The sequence below is a fragment of the Paroedura picta genome, chromosome 1 (assembly GCF_049243985.1).
Source record: "Paroedura picta isolate Pp20150507F chromosome 1, Ppicta_v3.0, whole genome shotgun sequence".
NCBI classification, from domain to species: Eukaryota; Metazoa; Chordata; class Lepidosauria; order Squamata; family Gekkonidae; genus Paroedura; species Paroedura picta.
Window position 1 is genome coordinate 176,296,454 of NC_135369.1, and position 26,121 is coordinate 176,322,574.

Here is a 26,121-nt window from a genome sequence, read left to right on the forward strand (position 1 = left end):
CTCAGCTGTAATTGATATGATCCATTTCTAAGCATTCAACACCAAAATGCTTTTTCTTAAACCATTATTAGACCTTTTTGCAAAGCAGACTCCCAACTCGGCCCTTCTCCTGTACCGATGGGCACTCCAGCAACTCTCAGGCAGAATCCCCAAAACAATACTTACAAAGTTCATTTCCTGAGTCAGTTCTGAAAGAATCATCACTCCCATTATGCAGTGGTCCACAGTCCCCTAAAGCAGATATAAACAGAAGGGTTTGTGTGCCAATGAGCAAGTTTTAGGTGGCTATCTAACTTTGTATCAAAGAGATTTCTTTCCCAGACCTCAGCCTAGATGTATATAATTTTTTTAAAAAATTGTATTTCTTCAAAACAGTTTCGACCTTTTAGCCTTCCATACCACATATAGCTGCTCCCATATTGAGAACATACTAGATTGGCCAGCTTTCCTCAAAACAGCCTCTGAAGGTTTTAACAACTAAACACAGACGTTTCTTCAACTTCATTGGTGGTGCCAGTGAATACTCAAGCCAGAGCTACCCCGCGCATGCCTGTAACAAAGATGGCAGATGTGACACTTTCCGTATCCAAAGCCAGTCTCAATTGTTAACCATTCTGAACAATGTTGGGGGGGAGGGAGCTGCACCATTTTGAGATAATGAGAATCAAAGTATAACCACCGGTCCAATCTATTCTTAGAAAGAGTAGAGTGGTACAATATGGTCTGGGGCCAGCATCATTTAAGGACTGCCTACTCCCATATGAACCTATCTGGCCACTATGATCATCTACTCAGGTTCTCCTTTGGGTGTTTCCATCTTCTGACAGGGTCTTTTGGGTTGTAGCACAAAGACTGCGGAACTCCCATCTTCTGGTGAAGCCTTATTTTCTTTCTTTGTTTCGTCCAGTATTCCTACTCCTTCCCGTCCATCATTTTCAATTGATATTTCTCTTGTTATGTTTCAGTATGTGTTTTTGTACTGCTCTGTTTTTGTGAGTCACCCTGATGGCCCTGGCTGGGATGGATAATGAGATATTTACTTTTATTTATTTGATTTTTATACCACCCTCCCATATGGCTCAGATATGAATCGTCTCAAGAACTATTCTAGCAGTATACATTCCTGTGAACAGCTCATCAGACTATGTTCACAAACAACCTCACTACACAACCACAACCACAAGAGCCAGGTTGGTGTAGTGGTTAGGAGTGCAGTCTTCTAATCTTGTTCTAGGTACTTTAAAAGTTTGGACAAAAAGACGCCTAATCCTTTAAGAAAATTCAGAAATGATTATCTGGCATTCTGCATGTGATACAGCAGGACAGCTTTGTAACAAGGGGGGAAGTACAAAAATGCGCAACTGTCCCTTCCACAAGAAATTGCTACAATACCCTTATGGCCACTCCGTCTCTGATAAACAGAAAATTGCATTGCTTACAAAATAAACTCGATTCTCGCTGCATAACAAGGGATACCATCAGTGACAGCTGCAGTAGTACACAGAAATGAAACCAAGTCCTGAGAGGCCTCGCTAACGCTCAGTTTGGACATCTCAGTTTGTGATAAGCAGACGTTATAACTGCCAGATTCTTGAGCTGCCTGCAATCCCTTGTCTGACACGCCAAGGCTGAAAATCTTTTTTTCCCATTCATTCAGAATTAAGGAGAATGCATTCCTATTCAAGTTCGCTTAGCTTATAAGTATGCTTCTCTGGGGATGTGCGGAACTAAAGTATGATCCTGACTCAAAATTTGTGGGCTACAGAAGGGTGCCATAAAGATCGACCATGGGCAAAACATTTAATGTTCTAATGATCAAATTCAGTGCTTTGGTCATGACCTTAAAAGTGCTTAACAGTCTGGGACCCTTGTCCCTAAGGCACTGCCTCTTCCCATATGCTCTCGCCCAAAGAACTTAAGATCTAAGGAGCAAAATTTCCTCAAGATCCCTGGCTCCAAACATATTAAACAGGCCTCAGTCAGGGCCAGGTTCTTTTTAGCCCTGGCCCCAGCCTGGTGAAATGCTCTCCCTGGACAGATCAGGGTGTTACAGGACTTTGGACAGTTCCACAGGGCCTGCAAGGCAGAGGCCTTAAACCAGCTTTTCTCAACTTTTTGACCATTGTCTGAAACCAAGTCTGAAACATTCTTCAGACTCCGAGAAACTCCAGAAATTGTGAGATCATGCAAAATTGTTGGGAAACACAGCTGTGTATATGCCTACTGGGGGGCACTCCCCTTCTCACCCACTCCAGACCCATCACTGGCCATTTTGAGGGGGGGGATGGTTGACATGATCATATATGGTCATATCACCCAATAAATGTTTTAGAAACTAATTAACTCCCACCCATTGGGGAAACCCTTCCAGGGCTCTCAAGAAACCCCAGAGTTGCATGAAATCCTAGTTGAGGAAGCCTGCCTTAAACAGTGTCGAAATCCTGGCCTCCCTGTTCAAAACAGCAGCCAAATTTACGTCAGAATCTGAAATCCAGACCTGTATCAACCCTCCTGCCATAAGGCAGCAGTGGTTATGGGATTAATTAAGGGATCTTTGGTAGATTTTAATGTTACATTTTATTGAAATATTGTTTAAAACTTTGTTCCCTGCACTGAGTCCTAGAGGACTGGAAGGCTATAAATAAAAGATGGTGAGGATAAGGATGAGGACGACAATGGCAGGAAGGATCTAGCTGGGACTCCCAGGAGCAATAATCTATATCCTTAGAAAATACAGTTTTGATGGGGACTGCTCCTTGATGCCAGCTCCACTTCTGGAAGATTTCTGCATATGCAGGGATTTCCTCAACAACATCTTATTTTGTCAGGTGATCTTCTCTCAGATACCAGTACAGCAAATACTGAACCTCTATAACAGGAGTTCTCAACCAGGGTTGTCAGAAACCCTGGGGTTTCTTGATGGCCTGGGGTTTCTTGATGGCCCTGGAAGGGTTTCCTGAACAGATGGATTAATTAATTTTTAATATATTTTTGATGTGGAAACACATCTACTGGTGCGCTCCCAGTAACGGAAATGATAACAGATACAATGTCCATTTGTCCCGCCCCCACCCCCGCTCACTATGCTGCCACGAGCACATGGCTCTCCTCCAGCCTTCAAGCCAGGATGGAGAAGTCTGCCATGGGGGCAGGGCTAAGCGTGGAAGACGGGCAGTGGTGGCGCGAATGGGGATTCGTCTTCCAGCTGCCCTGGCTTCCGTTGAAGCCGAGGGCACCGGTCTTCTTCTGGTTTCATGCCAGAACAAAGGGGCCAGGGGCCAGGCATAGAAGAGGGCGGTGACAGCATTACCGCAGCCGCAGCCGTTAATGGGGAACAATTAACAAATGTCACTCCCAGTTCGTATTTTGGCTGGACATGATCCCTGTTGGAAGACAGGAGGATCTTCTGATAAAGTTGTTTAACACCCAAAGCTTTGGCTGGATCATCCATCCCTGCTTTTGTGAATGGAAATCTGTGAGCATACGTGGGTTGAAGGGATCAGAGCGGGCCACATCTGCACATGGAAGGAAAGGGAAAGCTGCCTCATATTCATTCAGACCACTGCTCCACCTAGCCTAGCACTGACTACTACGATAGGCAGTAGTTCTCCAAACTATTCCACAGATGCCGACAACCCTCCCCCAGGCATCCCCAGCAGTCATTGGTACGCTTAGGGAAGGCATGCAAATCTACTTATTTCAAAACGGACATTTTTTTAATTTGCTGAAAATCCACGCGTCCGAGCCCAAGACTGATATCTACTACAAACCAAACTGGTTCCTATTTTAATCGTCAGCCCAGTATGAGAAATATGGCTTTGCATCTTTCCTGCAGGAATTTTAAATCTGCGCAGGATGACACTTAAGGCGGCAAAGTTTTGAGCGTGAACATCCATTATTAATGAATCAGCGACTGCAAAATCACACGGCAAGCGTTTAAATAATAAATGTAAAATCAAATTACATTAATAAAAGTAACGGTAAAAAAGCCACGGTACTTTCCCCGCATTTGTTTTTAATAAACAGAAAGGCTTTTCCTACTGTCTTTTTCTAATGATTTTAAAGTGCAGTAACCGTAACACAGCGTTAGACCTTGGTGTAAACTGCACTGAGCTTTTATTCTAACCCCAGATCGATTCAGTCCCTGCCCTCTACACAAAATGCGATTTCTGTTTGGATTTGGAGCGATTTAAATTTTCCTTCTGCAGCAAGAAGGATTGATCCGGAGTGACCCTACCTTTATCGTACGATATCTCAGAGTGCTGTTAATCCTGAATATTCATTTGGGAAAGAAAGCTCCGTGGTAGAGAACCTCTGATGGGCTACACCTGGTCATGTGACACGTTTGCCTTAAAGGAGAAGCCCCTAATTTCTCTCAACTTTTGTCGTCCTGGATTTTTCCTCCCTCCTCTGCCTTTTTTGATCTTCTCCCCACCCCTCCAAGAAAAGAAAGAGGCTCCCTGCTTGGCTTCTCTCCCCCACCCCTTCAAGAAAAGAAAGAAAGAGGCTTGGCTCCCCCCACCTTCTGAACTACCCTAACCACGTGCAGAAGACTTTCCTGTTTCAATGGGGGGGGGGAGAGGAAGACCCAAGTTCAAAGCGATCTGAATTCAACAGGATTGACAATGGAATAAACAAAGTAAGTGCAAACTCTGCCCTAGTCTTCCCCATTCTGCAAAAACAGAACGTTTGACGACATGTAATGGCGGACAATTCCATTGATGCAAAGCAAGGGTTGGGTCAAGTGGCGAGGGTGCGGGTAGGGCAGGGGTTCTCAAGGTGCTGCCCACCTATGTTTCTAGAAAGTGGGTGAGGCCAGGTAAGGCTTCTATCTATCGGGGCTTCTGCTCAGCCACTGGTGATCTCATTGGCTGTGCAGAGTTTTTTAAAGCCGCTTTGGCGGTCGCTGCCATTGCTGCATGAGGATCTTCACCGTTCCTGAAGCTGTTTGTCCATGAGAAAATATTTAAAAAGAATATGGTCAACTAGGTTTCAAAGCCTGTTCATAAGAACGGGCTTTGACAGGTACACACACCCCGGCCCCCTCCGGTGGCATGCTACCGATGGGGCGAGGGAGGCGGCGGTAAATTTTTAGTTACAAGACTGATGGAGTTGACCATCACTGGTTTTCCCTCTTTTAGAGCATCCTGCCATTAGAGAAATGGTGAGTGAACTTCGTACAGACTATAGATGTGCCGCAGTGACCCTCATACAGGGGGGAAACCCTAAACAGAACGAGGATGCTAATAGGTCTTGAGCTAACCCGATGATTTTTATCAAGCAGATGTACAGAGTAGTTGATCAGATTATGACCTAATCCGGGCGTATAATTCTGAATGTATTGAAATCTGTGTCCGGGGCACCTCAGGGGTACGGATTTTGGACATGAGTCACAGTGTCACCCTTCTTGAAAGAATTATCCGGCCTGCATTGTGGATAATTGGATTTTTTTCCTGCCAGGGTTGAAAATGAACCTAAACTCCCTAATGGTGGGCCTGTCAAGATTACCATTATGTGCTCACTTCACTGCACAATTATTTATTCCACTGACGTCACAGTTTGGAAAGACAAAAACAGTGAAGTATTGTAGATGGCAGGAGTCAGAGCAGCCGGGAAAAACTCAGCACATCACTTTGGCACAAACTGATTAGCTGTCTCTATTAGTTACATGAAAACAAAGTTCCACAGTACTACTACTTCCTTACAAAAAGTGACTAAATATAAGCTCTGACGATACATACATATTCCAAGTGGTCCCCAACCTTTTTAAAACCAGGGACCGGTCAACGCTTGACAATTTTACTGAGGCCCGGGGGGGGGAGTAGTCTTTTGCCAAAGGACGTTGCTGCCGCCACCTAAGCCCCTGCTCCACTTGCTTTCCCATGGTACCCCTGTCTTCCTGCAGCCCGCTGGGGGGCGCTGCCTGCAGCAGCTGCACAGTGCCACACCGAGGGGGAGCCCCAGCCATGGCAGCCTCTGGAGAGCACCAAAGGTGAGCCAGCAGCAGAGTGGCAGGGCAGCCCCCGAGGCAGCAGCTGGGGAGAGGACAATGAGGAGCCACGGCCCGGTACCGACTGATCCACGGACCAGTACCAGTCTCCGGACCGGGGATTGGGGACCACTGCATATTCCTACTAGTCAATAAAAGCACACTCTGCCAGAAAGACAGATAATTCCTGCAGTTTCCCTTTAATTCCCATTTTTTCACAACTTGATATCGAAATACTCTCCCTTTTTTTATACGATAATTCTTTTAAAATGTCTGCATTGAACTGAAGGCAAGACAGCAGTGCAATGCAATGCCAATGTCCAGGTGGTCCAAAGATCAGTTCACCTGGAGAAAGTGGTCCCTTCAAGGTGAAGTCTATGGCACTGGAAGTCCCTCCAGTCTCCAACCCTGGCCCTACTTAGTCTCGGGGTGACTGGGACCGGGGAGGTTGGGTTAAATGGCTCACAGCCAATTAAACCAAACAGCTGATGGACAGACCTGCCCTGATCAGCTGTTAGGTTTAAACGGCCTGAACAGCCAAGTCAGACAAAAGCCTGGTAAATGTTTGGGGTAGACACTTCCCCAAACATTGGTATGGGGGATACCAAATGGGCTAAATTCATACCAAATTACACAGTTCCCTGTAGCCCTTGGTCTCCCAGTTTTTGGGGCATCCTGGTTTCCTACACAACTCTGCCCTCTTATTTTATTCCTTGGACTCCCTTTAGGCAAGGAAAGCACTACTCCTATTGAGATTAAATGTCTGCCCCTCGAAAATAGCCTATGACAGAACATATTACTGAATCTGAGAGACTTTGCCTCCATGGTTGTGGTGTCCCCAACACCCTCTCCCACATCATCTTGGTCTGCCCAGCTCTTTGCACCCAACACATCCTGATTCAAGACTATATAACCAAGCTTGGCTGAATTGCAGGAATGAACAGCAAATTCTTAAAGCTCTGCTTGACAAGAAGAATCATATTTTGTCCTATGTTAACAGTCCGTCTTTTGGATGTGCAAAAATGCTAGTCTGCACATCAGGTTTCAGTGCATATCACCTACGCCCATTTGTGTTGTGGTTATCTGCATTTATTTCAATGTTATGCCATTAAAGGTGATCTATATCTATACATCAGAGCCTCTTGTGGCGCAGGGTGTTAAGGCAGCAGAAATGCTGTCTGAAGCTGTCTGCCCATGAGGCTGGGAGTTCAATCCCAGCAGCCGGCTCAAGGCTGACTCAGCCTTCCATCCTTCTGAGGTCGGTAAAATGAGTACCCAGCTTGCTGGGGGATAAACGGTAATGACTGGGGAAGGCACTGGCAAAGCCACCCTGTATTGAGTCTGCCATGAAAACGCTGGAGGGTGTCACCCCAAGGGTCAGACATGACTCGGTGCTTGCACCGGGGATACCTTTACCTTTATATCTATACATCAGGCCAAATTTTGACTCATGAACTGGTTCATGCCCATCCCTCATGAAATGTACCTTATGTCAATGTACTGTATATATTTGCATGTAATAAGCATTTTTATGCAGATGCACTTCATTTCCTAGTTCACGATTGCCACATTTATTGATAAAGATACATCTAATTCAGTTTTAAAGACTGGTGTACAATCAGTTCTTGAATCAATTGCAAAAGCTCCTTAATTGCACAACTTGCATAACTGTTTTTGCCCCATTCTAAATCCCTTTAGGCTCTCCTATACAGCAGTCAAGAGCCTCTTGTGGCGCAGGGTGGTAAGGCAGCAAGCATGCTGTCTGAAGCTCTGACCATGAGGCTTGGAGTTCGATCCCAGCAGCCGGCTCAAGGTTGATTCAGCCTTCCATCCTTCCGAGGTCGGTAAAATGAGTACCCAGCTTGCTGGGGGGTAAAACGGTAATGACTGGGGAAGGGAATGGCAAACCACCCTGTATTGAGTCTGCCTAGAAAATGCTAGAGGGCGTCACCCCAAGGGTCAGACATGACTCGGTGCTTGCACAGGGGATACCTTTACCTTTACCTATACAGCAGTCAAGCAACATCATGGCAACATTTAACTTCAGCATGTGTTTAAAGGGAAGCTGTTGTCCACTGATCTTACCTGTAGAAACTTTTTTACATCCGCAATAATGTCTCTAAAGATGAGCTGTTCTTTCTGAACATCAAACCAGCCCAACTTTGTGATCTTGGCAATGACTTGCACGAGAGCTTGGATCACAAAAAGGGCCAGCTTCGGTCGTGATGCGACATAGTTCAATATGTAGTTTCCTGTACAAAAATACCAAACGTTAATTCAAAATTATTTCATGCTAAATGCATTCACTTATTTGTTTTATGCTGCCCATGTAAAAGTCCTAAGCCTCAAGAGCTCCAAAACGTGTAATGATGCTTTATTACTAATCTGTAACAAACGCTAATACAGCTATTTTGTTGTATGATGGCTCCAAAATAAAAATCTCAACAAGCCTGCCAACTGATTTTTTTTCTGATATAGACTTCCAAAGCACTTACCTTTTAGCCTATTTTGACAGAGATGCATCAAAAGATGCTGTTCTGTATATTAATTCCATTTTTTTTCTAAACCACAGCACTGCCATTATAGTACCGGAGCCACAGCCAAATAGAAACCAATCCAGGTCACAGCTTTGATCATCTTTTAATCTCTGGAACTGGGTTGGATCCAAACATGCACTTCTTATCTCAGATGAATCTTCTGTCAATTGAAGAGCACCTCTGAATTCTACCCATTCCAGATCTGTTCTATTCAGGCCTTCATACAGAAGAGCCATTATGAGAAACTTAAAAGATTTCACTTTTAGTTGTTCTTTGCTGATTGCCAGGTAGGATCAATCATCCTTTGTCTCATGCAAAATTCTAACAAAAATGTTTTTGATTGACTGGATGGCCACTAGGTGAGCTGTGTTCATACTGGGTTTTGTTTTTACATTTTATCAACGTAACTGATTCTCATCATGGTAAAATGGGTGGATTCTTAAATCTGGAGACTTGAGTCATGAATAGACAAAATAGATCTTTTTACAAACCTGATAAAGCCCCAAGTTTGTAGAAACATCCAAAATTTAAAAAAAAATTACATTGGGGGTAACTTCCCCCCTAAGTAATAGAAGCAACATTTCTAGATTTAAGAAACATTCACTGCATTTAAAGAAGCTGGCTCTAATTCACAAAAATGTATGCTAAAATAAAATGTTAGAATCACAGAGTTGGAAGTAATCTCCGGGGTCATCCAGTCCAGCCCCCTGCAGAATGCAGGAAATGACCTATGAGCAGTTATGAAACTTCTGTTAAACTTTGAGCCTACAGGTACTTTGTACCTTAAACAGCTGATGAAAATAAAGACATGTTATATATTTAAAAAAACAACACTGACAAAGAGTGGAACTGAAACATTTACATTTATCCAGAACCCTTTTTGGTTAACATTTCAGTTTGTTTTCATATGGATATGAAGTAACTATATATCAGATAGTAAAATACTTTACCAAAAGAAAACACTAGAGGGCATCACCCCAAGGGTCAGATATGACCTGGTACTTTTGAATTAATTTCATCTCACTGGTTCTGGTCCGACCCTCTGGGGCATCAGAAAAAAACTCTGCTCCATCCTCCATGTGACAGCCCTCCAAGTACCTCTTAGTTGTCTTCTCTCCAGGCTAAACAGACCAAGCTCCCTCAACCTTTCCTCATAAATCTTGGTCTCCAAACCCCTCACCATTTTCGTTGCCCTCCTCTGGACACTGTTGTCAGTCTTTAAATTCTACTCCTATTTATCTTTTCAGCAACAGACTAACACAGCTACCTCCAGAACAGTGGTTCTCAACCTTGGGGTCCCGACCTTGGGGTTCATCTCAAATCATTCTCTGACAAACTGTTTTGGAAAGAGAAGGTACAAGTCACCTGAGACATGAGATGTGGGATGAGCAGTCACTTGCAATTTCTTTATGGTAAAGAATAAGCAATACTTACTGATGTCCATTCTTTGCTGAACAGGCAAGGGAGGTGTTTTGCATACAAGTTTGGAGAGGCATGTTGCTGCTAAAAGTTGAGCATAAGATGTCTAGGGAGAAAAATACACAAGCATTATTATTTATTCAGTAAATTTATATTTCTCCTTTCTATTGTGACTAACTTTACGTCCACACAGGTTATCTGCCCTGTGGCCAATGCATTTGGAAAATGCATTGTGGAGCATCTCAGCAGCTCATGGGGTTTCCCTGGCTTCTCAAAGGTCTGCTCCAAACTTTTGGGAAACATTGCACTAAAGCCTACACAGATGCTGTGGGTGGGACAATTCGGACTTTCCTGCTGACACAGCAGCCATTTCCCCAAACTCTGTCACTGAAGCAGCCATTTCCTCCGGGGGGGGGGGAGGAGAAGCTTTCTAAAAAAATAATAAAATGTTATATCAAGATGACATTAAAAAAATATCAGGTTCCAGCTTCGTGTTGTGGTTAAGAGCGTCAGCTTCTAATCTGGCGAGCTGAGTTGGATTCCTCGCTCCTCTACATGCAGCCAGCTGAGGGACCTTGGGCTAGTCACAGTCCTGATAGTACTGCTCTCAGGGAGTAGTCCTATCAGAGCTCTCTCAGCCCCACCTACCTCACAGGGTGTCTGTTGTGAGGAGAGGAAGGGAAGGCGATTGTAAGCCGCTTTGAGACTCTTTTGCGGTATAAGAAACAACTTCTTCCTTGAAGTCACAGCTTTTGCTTTTACAAAGTAAGTCAACAGCCTCTTCTGTTGCGGAGATATACGGAGAAAAACATATATCTTCAATGGGAGGGGCTAAAGCTTACTTTTTTTTTTAATGAAAGCTGGGAATTCAGAAAACCTGCTACATATCTTCGTTTAACTTTATGTTAATAGAACAATGTGTTAGAGTCTGGTTAAAAAAAAATGTCCGAGCATCTCAAGGTGCTTGAGGGGTTGTGAACATGAAACAACAAGGATACCTGCCATGTGGAAGCCTTGCATGGGAAAAAGCAGCCAAGCCTGCCCCCATGAGAAAACCACTGGGTAATCAAGGCAGCTTACATAACCAAAATACCAAAACAAACAAGCAAATAATCCGAATTGAACAGAAGCACGTTTTTTCATACATCACCTTAAAGAACAATCTAAAACAGCAGACAGCAGCAACACAACAGCAACCACAGAGAGCCACAGTGTGGTGAAAGGGTTAAAGCAAGGTTTCCCAACCACGGGACTGTAGTGGCCCCATAATGGTACTGTGGCGTGGGGGGGTGGTTCAAAACGGCAGCTAAGGAGAGCCCTCCCACCCTGTGCCAGTTATTTCTGGCCCTGAATAAAGAGGAAAGAAAAAGCTTTTTAATTAAAAAAAAATTCTACCCTTATTTGGGCAGGTTCTCCTGCCCTCTTCCAAAGTGGCCAATAACAGGCCTGCATGGATGGGAAGGGGAGGGACTCTGACCATTAAAACCTTTGCCAACTGAAGCTCCTCTTACTTCCAAGGGGTGTGGCAGGGAAGCATGGCCAGCTGACATAACTTCCTGGAACCCCGAAGCCTGCAAAGTATTTCAGCGGTACCGCCATGGTCAAAAGGTTGTATAAAGCTGGGTTCAAGGGTCAGACTAAGAACTAGAATATCCAGATCTGAATCTTCACTCTGCCACGGAAACTCACTGGGTAACCTTGGGCCAATCACATACTCCTTACCTCCATTAACCTTTGGATTATACTCAATCTCAGTTCACAAATATTAACTGACCCTTGGACATAGTTACCAATTCACTGTAAGGACCACGCTGGAATGCTTGGGATTTTCCTCTCATTCCCTTTTGAAAACAGGATACAAGGAGGCAAAGGAAGTCTTAAAGCAAAGTGCGATCGGTATTGAGTGGCAGGCAGGTGAGAAAGGACACCAGCTTTCCTGGCTACAGAGAAATCTAGGTTCTCCAGCTGCATCTCTCTCCCAGCCGGAGATTTTTAGTCATGGGAGGGTTTTTTCATAGGCTAGATGTCAAGGACTCCCTTTGGCCGTTACAAAAAGATTCCCAAGGGAGACGGGCCACATATCCCTGTGGATGAGGGGAGATAGACACTACGGAACATGTTCTTCTCCATTGCCCCTCAATACCAAGAGCCACGCTTATTCTCTCCTCTCTTAGTGGGCACCCTGAGCAATCAGACTCAACATATCCACATTTTGCTACATAGATGGAATTCTACTGCAAAGCTGGCATGGCAGCTTTTAAAATTCGCCAGTCACACTTGGGTATATTGACACAATGTAGTATTTTAATGGTTTCTTTTTAATCTACAGTTAAGACGTAGTCCCTCTGAACACGTGCTTCTCACTGAAGTTTTATCTTATACACGGGACTGATTTATGTAATGTTCTCATTGAATCTGGTAAGATTTGTGCTGGTGTATGACCACCGCAAAGCTGGACTGACTATAGTCTCAGCCTAACCTACCTCACAGAACTGCTGTGAGGGTAAAATGGAAGAGAGGAGATGGGTGGAAGCTGTTTTTGCCCCCTCCCTTCCCCGCCTGGGAGGAGGTAAGTGGGGTATAAATGTCTAATCAAAAACATATTATCTAAATAAACAAAATAACGATCAAGGAACAGCAGTAAAAGACTTCCGAGACAACAAGACAGCAATTAATAATACTGCTGTGTTTGACGTTTTTACAAACAGGACAGCATTGCAGTCTATTCCACCACCCTGGATCTTAACGCTACAAATGTAGATAAGGTTATATACCCAGCCCAAGTACCAAATGCAAAGGTAAAGAGGAGTTGGTTTTATACCCCGTTTTTTACTGCCCAAAGGAGTCTCAAAGCAGCTTACAAATCACCTTCCCCTCCTCTCTCCACAACACAGACCCTGTGAGGTAGGTGGGGCTGAGAGAGCCCTGACAGGACTGCTCTGTGAGAACAGCACTATCCGGACTGTGATGAACCCAAGGTCACCCAGCTGGCTGCGCTTAAAGGAGCAGGAAATCAAACCCATCTCGACAGATCAGAAACAGCTGCTCTTAACCACTACACCAAGCGGGCTACACCACTACAGCATGCTGGTACCAATAACAGTGAGAAAAACACTTCTATAAATCAGTCTAAGTCATTAGATATCATCCACTTACACCATCATCGCAACAAGAACAACTTTCCTGTTATCTGCATTGGGTTGGATTCAGACATTTTGACGGAAGAGCCAGCCTAATCTTGAGACTTACAGTGCAAGCCCATACAGCGCTTAGGCTGAGCATCCACAGCTTTCCCTACCAGCACAGTATGATGTCACAAAGACTAGCTGTGATGCTGTGCCAGCCACACGGTGCTTGTGTCACAGTGCTGCAATTGCTAAGGTTACTAAGTCCCCACCTGGCCATCAGTGGGGGATGTGGGGGTAGGGCTGCCGATCCAGGTTGGGAAACTCCTGGAGATTTGGGGATGGAGCCTGGGCAGCATAGGGAACCTCAGTGGGGTACAACGGAGTCCACCAAGCACCCATCATAGCCTATGGTTGAGGTCAGCTCAATAGATAAATAGCTAGACAACAGTTTTAACAAAATCGGGCCTCCCTCCTGCCCCTTCTGCCCTCCCTCTTCTCCCCCACTTTATCTTCCCTGTATGTTAATACTTGCTGGCTGCAACTTGATTCTAATAAGTAAATGGATGCAACAGTTTTGAATTGTGGTTGATATCATTTTAATCTGGTTTTGATTTTATGTAAATGAAAATGGGCAACCGAGAGGGGTGATATAGAAAACAATGAATGAATGAATGAATGAATGAATGAATGAATGAATGAATGAATGAATGAATGAATGAATGAATGAATGAATGAAATCAATTTTCTGCAGAGGAACTGATCACTGTAATCTGGAGGTAGGCTGTAATTCCAGGACATCTCTAGGTCCCGCATAGAGGCTGGCTTCCCTAGATGTGGAAGACCCAGATTCAAATCTCCACTCTACCATGGAAGCTTGCTGGGTAGCCTTGGGCCACTCATACTCTCAGCCTGACTTACCTCTCAAGGTTGTGAGGGACACAGGATTCTTATTTCACTACAGAAGTTAACTTTCTGCCTTTAGTGCTGCAAGAAGAAAGTGGACAATCCCATTTCCCAGAAAGTAGAGAGGAGAACCCCCACTGAGTAGAGAGGCTATGCTATTTTAGACTTGATTCTCATCAATAGGGAAGAACTGGTAGATGAAGTGGAAGTAGTGGGCACACTTGGTAGCAGTGACCGTGTGCTTTTGGAATTTTCAATTGTGGGAAACAGAAAACCTTTACATAGTCATACGTATAGACTGGATTTCAGGAAAGCTGATTTTCACAAACTTAAAGGTATGTTGCGTAGAGTCCCATGGTCAGAAAGACTTAAAGAGATGGGAGTCCAAGAGGGCTGGGAGTTTCTTAAAAGTGAAATACTGAAGGTTCAATCACAAACAATTCCCTTGAGAAGAAAAGATGGAAGGAGCCTATGGAAGCCAAGTTGGCTCCATAAGCAGCTGTCAAATGATTTGAGGAATAAAAAAGAGTCATTTAGGAAATGGAAGGAAGGCCTTATTATCAAGGATGAGTATAAACAAATAACCAATAATTGTAGAGGAAGTGTTAGAAAAGCTAACGCTCAATATGAGCTTGGGCTAGCACAAAATGCTAAACATAACAAAAAAGGCTTCTTTAGTTATATTCCAAGCAAGAAAAAGAATAGGGACACCACAGGACCACTGTGAGGACAAGAAAGTGAAATTATAGTAGATGATGAAGAGAGGGTTGAACTGCTTACCTCCTATTTCTCCTCAGTGCTTAGGCTGAGCATCCACAGCTTTCCCTATCAGCACAGTATGATGTCACAAAGAACAGCTGTGATGCTGTGCCAGCCACGTGGCGCTTGTGTCACAGTGCTGCAATTGCTAAGGTTACTAAGTCCCCACCTGGCCATCAGTGGGGGATGGGGGGGGGTAGGGCTGCCGGATCCAGGTTGGGAAACTCCTGGAGACTTGGGGATAGAGCCTGGGCAGCATAGGGAACCTCAGTGGGGGTACAATGGAGTCCACCACTCCAAGCATCCATCATGGCCTATGGTTGAGGTCAGCTCAATAGATAAATGGCTAGACAACAGTTATAGCAAAGTCGGGCCTCCCTCCTGCCCCCTCTGCCCTCCTTCTTCTCCCCCACTTTGTCTTCCCTGTATGTTAATATTTGCTGGCTTGTTATTGTTGTTAGGTGCGAAGTCGTGTCTGACCTATCGCGACCCCATGGACAATGATCCTCCAGGCCTTCCTGTCCTCTAGCATTCCCCGGAATCCATTTAAGCTTGCACCTACTGCTTCAGTGACTCCATCCAGCCACCTCATTCTCTGTCGTCCCCTTCTTCTTTTGCCCTCAATCGCTCCCAGCATTAGGCTCTTCTCCGGGGAGTCCTTCCTTCTCATGAGATGGCCAAAGTATTTGAGTTTCATCTTCAGGATCTGGCCTTCTAAGGAGCAGTCAGGGCTGATCTCCTCTAGGACTGACTGGTTTGTTTGCCTTGCAGTCCAAGGGACTCGCAAGAGTCTTCTCTAGCACCAGAGTTCAAAAGCCTCAATTCTTTGACACTCAGCTTTCCTTATTGTCCAACTTTCACAGCCATACATTGCAACTGGGAATACTATAGCCTTGACTAAATGCACTTTTGTTGGCAGGGTGATGTCTCTGCTTTTTAGGATGCTGTCTAGATTTGACATAGCTTTTCTCCCCAGGAGCAAGCGTCTTTTAATTTCTTTTCTGCAGTGATCTTGGAGCCCAGGAAAATAAAATCTGTCACTACCTCCATTTCTTCCCCATCTATTTGCCAGGAATTGAGAGGGCCGGATGCCATGATCTTTGTTTTCTTGATATTGAGTTTCAAGCCAACTTTTGCACTCTCCTCCTTCACCCGCATCAAAAGGCTCTTTAATTCCTCTTTGCTTTCTGCCATTGCTACAATGATTCTAATAACTAAATGGATGCAACAGTGTTAAATTGTGGTTGATATCATTTTAATCTGGTTTTGATTTTATGTATACTACTGTTTTATGGAGTTTTTAAGCAAAAGAACTAATTTAAAGTCCAGAGCCCCCTTTAAGACCAACAAAGTTTTGTTCAAGGTATGAGCTTTCATCTGCATGAACACTTCCTCAGCCACAATGTCATGGAATGGAAATAATCAGTCCAAATTCATAGGTAGAGTGTGAGAATATGTGCTAGTTTACTCTCACACTCTACCTATAAGTTTGAACTGATTACTTCCATTCCATCACATTGTATCTGCAAGGCGGCACGAGGGCTTCCCGGGCCAACGGGAATGGAAGCCCCCACCCCCAGGGCACTTACATGTGTGCTGGGGAGCATCCAGGGGCAAATTGCTGGCAATGCCAGCAGAGAGCCCCTAGCTGGCTGGGTGGGCGGGAATGGGTACGGCATGTCCGAGGCAGGGCCCATTCTCCGCCCACTTAGTCCTTAGCAAGTTATTTTAACAGCAAACGCTGTTAAAGATATTTAAGAGGATTGCACAATCTTTCTGCATAACCATCATAACTACTTGGCTATATATTTTATATTATTACAGGCTTCCTGTGTATAACTCTGCCACACATAATAAATAATACGATAATAAATAATAATACTTTAGGAATACAACATTCAATATCTTGGTGATAAGGAAGGGTTCAGGTTTCCCTGCTCCTCACTTTCATCCTGATCCTGAGCAGTAGAAACACAGGGAAACGTCCTCATTGCACTGTAAAGCTGAAGCCTCCAAAAGCCCCATGCCCTGCTCCAGTTTCTGCACAGGGCATCAGCTTTAGCCTGAGGGAATACTGTATGATCACAAATGACGTTACAGTTGATCAGACAAATAAATGCAACCCTAGATCGTCAACTGCATCTAATTTATACTCGAAGAAAGACTGAGCCATGTTACTGATTGTCAATGTGGACCAACAAGAGATCAAAACATATGGAATCATTTAAGCCCTTAATTGATTCTTACAAACAAAAAGCTGGTGAGAGATGCACTAAAAACCGTACTTTGGCTGCTCAGGTAACAAGGACACACTTTCCGGTGGAACTGTCTGCAACAACTAATTTTGATCCTCTTCAGCGTTAGATTTGACTTAACGGCTCTTCCCAGTTTTCGCAGCTTTCTGGGCAGGGGCTGACTGGCTATTTATGTAGGACAGGGGTGGACAAACTATGGCATTTGCTGGCAGGGGCTCAAGGGAATTGTAGTCCATGGACATCTGGAGGTCCTCAGTTTACTCATCCCTGATGTAAGAGGAAACTTTCTGGTGGGCCACAGCCGTAGAGGACCACTAGTGACCAGAAGCAAGCAGACCCAAGTCCCAGCCATTCCACCTGAGTCTTAGAGGCCACTGACCTCAGACCCCTCACCAGCAACAACCTCCTCCTGCAGTTTCCAGTTTGGGTGGGTGATGTTGCTAGTGCCTACTGTCAGCTCCAGCAGGGCTTGCAGCACAGCAAGGGCTGCTCCAATTGCTAAAGGGTCCTTTTCAATTCCCAGTCTGCTCCTCTCTCTAGGCTTAGTCCTTTATGATAACACAGAATCATACAGTGGGAAGGGGCCAGACAGGCCATCTAGTCCAACCCGTTGCTCAATGCAGGATTATCCTCAAGCATCCAGGATAAGTATGTGTCCAGCTGCTGCTTGAAAACCACCAGTGGTTCTGGTCCGTCCCTCCGAGGCAAGAGAGAACAACTCTGCTCCATCCTCTATACGGCAGCCCTATCCTGAGCAGGGCTGATCCTGGTCAGCAATGGAATGGGAGACCTCCAAGGAAGTCCTGGGCCACCACTACCCAGAGGCAGGCCATGGCAAGCCACCTTGGAACGTCTCTCGCTAGGAAATCACAGTCACAGCAGGAAGAGTCAGACTGCTGGCCCCCGGCTGCTCCAAAATTCCTAAACGTGTCCCTGGACTCTTCCACCACTCCCAGAGGGGGGAATACAACCCACTTTGGGACCCCCTGCATCTAACCAAACCACATTTTGCCAACAGGAAACCAGTCAAACAGCTCTCACATTAATGTTCTTCCCAAGTATTAATGACTGGGTTCATTTTTACCCTGATAGGCTTATATCTCACATACTTCACTCAAAGTTCTAGATAAAAAAGAATTAAATAGATTACAAAGGTATTTTGCCAAAATGACAGAGACTGTGGATTACAGTATATACAGTATATAGTTCATACTGCTTGTTGCTATAAGTATGACCTTCCTATGTAATTCCTGCATCCCTTGATGGGTCACACTAATGCTCACACTTTGTTTCAGATGTTTTTTTGGATCTCCACAATCTAAATCGTGTTGCGCTGTTCATTGGATGCCCCACTCTGTTCTTTGTATTGATTTGCACGGTCCGATCTACCTCTGGTCTTGGTGAAAAAGGCGAACGAAGACGGATGCAAATACAGAAATAAACAGAGCTGAAAGAAAAAGCAGTCCTTCTCCTGGTTTTAGGCACCACTTGGTGTAGTGGTTAGGAGCGCAGACTTCTAATCTGGCAAACTGGGTTTGATTCCACGCTCCCCCACATGCAGCCAGCTGGGTGACCTTGGGCTCGCCACAGCACTGATAAAACTGTTCTGACTGAGAAGTAATATCAGGGCTCTCTCAGCCCCACCCACCTCACAGGGTGTCTGTTGTGGGGAGAGGAAAGGGAAGGCGACTTGTAAGCCGCTTTGGGACTCCTTTGGGTAGAGAAAAAGCGGCATAGAAGAACCAACTCTTCTTTCTCTACTTCTTCTTGATTTTCAGGGCATCTTTTTCCCAGCCTTGGGAAATGCTCTGTCCCACCTGGCTTTTAAACCTAACACCGCTGCTTTTGAAAAGATGAAGAACATATAAACATATAGGCAGACCTGAGCTTCTGACATGGGGGCTTTCGCTACCAAGCATAAAGCATATTCTACTGCCAAGTTTGCAAGCACTTACCGTCCCTTGCTCCAGTAACCGCTGGCACTGGCTGAGACATTCAGGGCTATTAATGAGCTCCAGGAGCCCCTTCTCGGCTTGTAGTCGCTGACTTAAGTCGGTCTCCTCGTAAAGCTGCTTACAGAAAACTTCCAGCTCGGCCAGACTCTGCCGAGGGGAGGAAAACACCGGAAGTCAAGAACAATTTATGCCCCCCCTTCAATATTCCGACACTGCGTGAGGTTTTCAACAAAAATCAACAGTCCCCTGGTAAATCAAAGCGTACCTGAAGGTAACAGAAACAAAACAGTGTGAGTCAGAACACTGGTCCCTCTAGCTCAGCATTGCCTTTTCGGCGTGGCCCCTGTTCACCAGGAATTCATGGAAGAGAAAGCATTTCCTAACACCTGTAACCAGAGTCCCTTTAGCTGTTGGCAGCACAGGTTGATCCCAAGGCCTTCTGGATGCAAAGCTCTATAACAGCCTTTCTCAACTTGTTTTTTACATTCGAGAAACCCCCGAATCATTCTTCAGGCTTCAAGAAAAACCAGAAGAAAAAGAGTTGTTTTTTATACCCTGCTTTCTACTACCCAAAGGGTCCCAAAGTAGCTTCCAAGCCAAGTCCACGGTCACCTGGCTGGCTGCATGTGGGGGAGTAGGGAATCAAACCCGGTTCTCCAGATTAGAGTTCACCATTCTTAACCACTGCACTATGCTGGCTCTCAACCCAAAACAGCTTAGATCATTCTCTCCTCCATTTTATCCTCACAAAAATCCCGGCGAGGTAGGCTAGACTGAGTGTGTCTCGAGTTTCCCAAGGTCACCCTGCGAAATCCCTTGGCAGAGTGGAGATCTGAACCCAGGCCTCCCAGATCGTAGTCTGACACACTAACCCAGGCTTTCTCAAAATATATTTGAGTATTATTTCACAGACGAAAACCCTGGGGTTCCTTGACGACCCAGAAGGATTTCCGGAATGGCTGGGAGTTAATTAACTGTTAATATAGTTTTTACACATTTAAAATCTGTTTGCCTATACCCAATTATCCATCCGCTCCCTTCTGCCCATCCAGTGGGCCTGTGTGGGAATAGTTTTATTCAATCGCCATCATTGTGAGTGAGTCACTGTTTATGGGGTTTTTAATAGGGAATTGTAATGGTTTTTCATGTATTGATTTGTATTGAAATACTGTGAACCCCTGTAAGCCTGTTTCCAAGAGCAGCAATCATACAAATTTAATAAATAATAATAATAAATAATAATGTGACATGACTGTATACGGTCATGGCGAATCATCCACCCCCTCCCAAAATGGCCACCGATTGGCCTGGAGGGGGTGGGGAGAGGAGGGGCCCTGGGTGGGCATGTCTACTGCTTTGGCTTCCCAACAATATTCTGCACAATCACACCACTTATGGGGTTTTTCGAAACCTGAAAAATGCTTCAGTGGTTTCTAATCGAGAAAGTCTGCTCCAACAACTGCACCACACTCAGAAAACATGAGTAGATAGTACTAGTTACCAACACCAAACATACAGACAACGTAATGAACTCTTCCCGGGCTATTGCCGGGTGAGGGTCATTCCCAACCAAAAGTAATGCACATATCACGCTGGAGAAGCCCCCTGGCGCTGAAGTGACACACACCCTAGGAACAGAGGCTCTAAGACGCTGCCCAGTGATTAAATGTCCTTGACAACCAAAATCAGTAGTTCTTTTCTTTTTCTGCACAACAAACAAGAAAGGGGGATAAAGCTAAGCTAACGACAAGAATCAATCGTTTCAGTGTTGCATTCGATCCCTGAAATTTAGTTCACCTTTGCCAAGAGAGGATGGGGATTTGGTTTTCCACTTGGCCTTCTTTTTTGAGAGCATACTACCAGGATAAACCTGGCTAGCCAGGCAGGGACAAAACTTAGGTGACTGTTTGGCCAAACACCAGTACTAGGCTGGTCTTGTTTTTGTTCCCCCAGCTTAGGCGCACAGGGCAACAAGGAGAAGAACGATGCTCACGTGCACCGAGAAAACGTCTTCACACGACGAAATATATTCGGGTTCTGTCTCCCGTGAGTCTCACGCGGCCCGCTGAGACACTGAAGAAATCCCGCTGACAATTCAAGTGACAAGAAATGTCTGCTGAGCCGCCTCTAGCCCAGGATAAGCCGAATACTTCACTGCTTCCCTTCGTGAAGACAACGAAGTCCCCCAAGAAAAAGTTAATGTGGCTACTCAACTTCATTTGCGCTCTTCCAAAAGAAGCGGCCAAATGCAACAGAACACACGTCTACTAAAAGCAGGTCCAAGGCATTTCCCCTAAATGTCTGAAGGCTATCTGCATGTTCACACAATTAGCCAACGTTCCTGGGCGAATGTCTGCGGTATGTTGTGAACAATGCAGTGGGTTCACGGCAGCTATTTGGAAACTCGACGTGAAACATGCGAAATTCGGGTGAAAATTTATTAAACACTTTTCTATCCATACATGTAAAGTGTATGGATAGAAACATCTCTACCATCTTCACATTGTGTTAGTGCCTACATGGGGAGAGGAGAGGGGTTTTGTACCCTTTTTACTATCCAAAGATGTCTCAATCTACCCTTCCTCTCCCTGCAACAGACACCCTGTGAGGTTGGTGGGGCTGAGAAAGCTTTAAGAGAACTGTGACTGACCCAAAATCACCCAGCCAGTTGTATATGGAGAAGTGGGGAATCTTACCTGGTTCTCCAGATAGAGCCAGCTCGGTGTAGCGGTTAGGAGGGCAGAGTTATAATCTGGCGAGCCGGGTTTAAATCTGCGCCTCCCCCCGCACATGCAGCCAGCTGGGTGACCTTGGGCTCACCACAGCTCTGATAAAGCTGTTCTGACCTAGCAGTAATATCAGGGCTCTCTCAGCCTCACCTGCCTCACAGGGTGTCTGTTGTGGGGAGAGGACTGTAAGCCGCTTTGAGCCTCCTTCGGGTAGAGAAAAGCGGCATATAAGAACCAATTCTTCTTCTTCCTCAGTAATATCAGGGCTCTCTCAGCCTCACCTCCCTCACAGGGTGTCTGTTGAGGGGAGAGGAAAGGGAAGGCGAATGTAAGCTGCTTTGAGACTCCATCGGGTAGAGAAAAGTGGCATATAAGAACCAACTCTTCTTCTCCTCTGAACCACTAAACAAAGCCTGGCTCACACAGGCAACAGACTGGATATAATGCACACTTCAAGATCCAAGCACCAAGTATTTTCGATTGCTGCCTTATGTTTTAAAAAGACTCCAGAAGTTTATTGTTATTATTTTTAATTCAGCGTACTCCTTTGATGGCTAATTTTGTACTCCCAGAGACTTTTTCATGTAAGAGAGAATTCAAAAACACGTTTCCTTCGGCAGCTGTCTGAAGTGGTGCAAGTCGTCTTAGCCCTTGGTTCTGATAAATGCACACACAGATGAGACCATCAATCTGGGCAAAATCCCTTCTCTGCCATGGAGCTGAAAGGCCTTGGACACTACCTTTTTGTTTAGGGGTGTCTGAGAGAAGAAAGCAAGATAATATATTGTCCTTAGAGCAACACAAGAGTGAGGGGTGATCAAAAAAGTAGCAAAATATTTAGGAAAGATCACTTAGATCAGTGGTCCCCAACCCCCGGTCCAGGGACTGGGACCGGTCCATGGATCATTCGGTAACGGGCCACGGCTCCTCCTCGTCCTCCTCCCCGGCTGCTGCCACTCTGCTGCCGGCTCACCTTTGGTGCTCTCCAACGACCGCCATGGCTGGGGCTCCCCCTCGGTGTGGTACTGCACAGCTGCTGCTGGCAGCGCCCCCCAGCGGGCAACGGGAAGTCAGGGGCGCCGGTGGGAAAACAAGCGGAGCAGGGGCTCAGGCGACGTCCCTCGGCAAAAGACTACCCCCCTGGCCTAAGTAAAATTGTCAAGTGTTGAACGGTCCCCGGTGATAAAATGTTGGGGACCACCGACTTAGATCATTTTACATTAGCACATGACCATAATAATGGATAGCAAGAAGACAAGAAAGTCAGCCAGAAAGACCACAGAGAACTTTTGGGTGACTTTTACAACATACACCTCAAAAAGAAAAAAAATAGTAAAAAATTAAAATAAGCGCCAAAGCTTATCAGTAAATTGCATTAGAGCAACTTCCGAGGGGGAACCTCTATGGCAAGATTCAATTCAGTAAGCTTTAAAAGGCACAAAAGAATTACATTCTAATGCAGAAGACAGTTGGCCTTTTACCACTGTGAACCACTGTCCTGCAGTTCGGCTAAAGGGGATGGTGGCTGTTGCTTGGGAACTAAAAGTTATAAAATTAAGGATAATATTTATTTATTTATTTATTTATATTTTTATACCACCCTTCCCTATGGCTCTGGGCGGTTTACATAGAACATTTTTCAACATTCACATAGAACACTATCAAAATCAATATAACAGTATAACAATAACAACATATCAACTGGAACAATTAGAACGGCACTTCAACAATATGGGGGGGAAATGGACACAGAGACCTTTCTCTTAATGACACCAGAGCTGGGAATCACCTAATGAAACTAGTTTGGCAACAAAAGCAAGGCAGCTCAACAGAGATATTAGTTCATGCTTCCCTTAACTGTGAAATGAAGAATAAGTCATGCAATGATGTTAGCTTAGATCAGTCTTTCTCAACCAGGGTTTCATGAAACCCCGGGGGTTTTTGATGGCCCTGGAAGGGTTTCCCAAATGGGTGGGAGTTAATTAATTCTTTATTTTTTAAAAAAAAAATATTAAACATTTCTTAGGTGATACGACCATATATGCTCATGTCGATCCACCACCCCTCCCAAAATGGCTAATGATGGGCCTGGGAAGGTGCCCCAGTTGAGCATGTGTACAGCTATGCTTCCCAACCATATTCTGCATGATTGCATCACTTCTGGGATTTCTTGAACCCTGAAAAATCTTTCAGGCGTTTCTCAATGGTCAAAAGGTTGAGAAAGGCTGGCTTGGATCATCTGAACTGGAGGTTAAATAGATTCACAGAGAAGAGAGCTACCAACAGCTACTGGCCATAACAGCCAAACTGAACCCACATGTTGTGGTCAAGCACTTCCATCATCTGCAGTCCCTGGCTATGAGTATCAGAGGCACCTGGTGAGCTAGATGAACTTTTGGTCTAATTCTCCAAGACAGGGCTTATTTTTTTCAGATAGACAACGGTAGGATATCAAATTCTTCCACTGGACCTTGCTAAAATATATTTGAGTATTATTTCAAAGACATACATTTATCAAATATATTTTAATTTGTTTCTTTTACATGTCTTCTTAATCTTTTAACCAACATACAGTCCAAGCAAAAAAGCACCAACCCAGTCCTTTCTTAATATACTCCCTAATCCACATAATAATCATTAAACTGACTATGAGTGCAATCCTTCCTTAGCCCATTAAAATAACAGCTAATATTCCAGGTGCATGTTCTTATTACAATAGAGAAAAGCAGCAAATAAGAACCAACTCTTATTCTTCTCCAGTGACTGCCAGTCATCAAAAGTCACAATGTACATATGGACTGATGGTCATTTAGCCAGATTTGGAAAATGAGTATTATTAATAACCTACTTTCCAACTTGGGCTTTCTTAAAGCTGCATACAAGACTGAACCAATCAATTCAGCTTTATAAACAGCACCACCAGCAATAAACAGCAGAAAAGAATAGTAAACGAAATGTTTTCAGACTCACAGCTTAAAAAACTTAGCAGAATAAATACACTCTTGTTATTCTTGTAGATGGTTGGAATAGAGATCAGGATGTTTTCCTTAGTTTCAAAAAACAAGAGTTGCCACCAGCAAGAAGGCACTGTATCTAACAGAAATCAACACAGCCTTTCTTGGTAATGGAATCCCTATGAGGGCCTAGATCCCATTTCTCAATAGGAAGCAGGTAGATATGGAATTATACCCCGGAGACATCTTGCCTAGGGATTTGAAGATTGAAACTAGCCCCTCAGATTTGGCCCAAAAATAAAATGGAAGATGGAGAATTCTAAGTTCAATGTCACATGCTTCTTACAAATGGGTTACCACTTTCTGAATCAGTTGAACCTTCCTGAGTGGTCCAGACACTGAGCACATGACAACCACTGGAGCAAGTTCCACAACTGCCAGATCCTAGTTAGCCAGAAATGGTTGTAGCTTGGGGAGCCAGCTTGGTGTAGTGGTTAGGAGTGTGGGCTTCTAATCTGATTAGCCGTGTTTGATTCCCTGCTCCCCCACATGCAGCCAGCTGGGTGAAGAAGTAGTAGTAGTACTTATATGCTGCTTTTCTCTACCTGGAGGCTCAAAGCAGCTTACATTTGCCTTCCCTTTCCTCTCCCCACAACAGACACCCTGTGAGGTAGGTGAGGCTGAGAGAGCCCTGATATTACTGCTTGGTCAGAACAGCTTTATCAGTGCTGTGGCACTGCATACAACACTGAACCAATCGATTCAGTTTTATAAACAAGTTCACCCAACTGGCTAGATGTGTGGAAGCAGGGAATCAAACCCAATTTGCCAGATTAGAAGTCAGTGCAACTTAACTCCTACACCCAGATGGCTCTTCAAGGTTGTTTAATGAAAAGGACCAGAAACTCAAAAGTTGAGCTATAAAACAATATAAAATTTAAACAATTATTTATTAAAGTGCACCAATATTAGGTTAAAAACAAAGTAAAAACTGTATTAAAAACTATACACATCTAACTGCACACAAACAGACCAAACACATTTTGACCTTACTGGGTCTTCCTCAGTGGTCAATATTATTGAATAGTGCACTCTTATCTAAAACCAATTATGGAGTATAGCTGGGTGGTGAACGGAAATCTGTTAGGTGGAGCCCCAACAAATACTGGGATGGTGTTTCTTTTTGGGGCCACAACTTCTAAGATATATGATATCTAGGAACCCACTCTCAGCTACTGTTATACTCTGCACAGAGAGTGCATCCCACGTGTGTCAGAAAAAAAAACAAAACTTTATACCAGTATTTGTTGGGGCTACACCTAACAGATGGTGAACCTTCAGGTGGGGCCTGGGGATCCCCTGGAATCAGAGCTCATCTCCAGACTCCAGAGAGCAGCTCCCTTGGAGAAAATAATTACTTTGGAAGGGGACTTGTTTATTTATTTATATTTATATACCACCCTCCCCCGAAGGCTCTATACTTGATGGCACTA

At 44.6% G+C, this 26,121-nt stretch overlaps 1 protein-coding gene across 2 annotated transcripts in view; it reads right to left on the reverse strand.

Annotated features, from left to right (window-relative positions):
- Positions 1–26,121, reverse strand: part of RANBP17 (RAN binding protein 17) — a 270,399-nt gene that overhangs the window by 243,381 nt on the left and 897 nt on the right. For both annotated transcript variants that reach the window (XR_013226934.1, XM_077312908.1), the window contains exons 2-5: positions 18,946–19,092; positions 9,961–10,051; positions 8,075–8,241; positions 166–231 (exon numbers count right to left, since the gene is read on the reverse strand). Coding sequence is in view for 1 of the 2 variants with exons in the window: in XM_077312908.1 (XP_077169023.1) it covers positions 166–231; positions 8,075–8,241; positions 9,961–10,051; positions 18,946–19,092 (471 nt within the window). In the remaining variant the exon portion in view is untranslated. The remainder of the gene's footprint in view (positions 1–165; positions 232–8,074; positions 8,242–9,960; positions 10,052–18,945; positions 19,093–26,121) is intronic.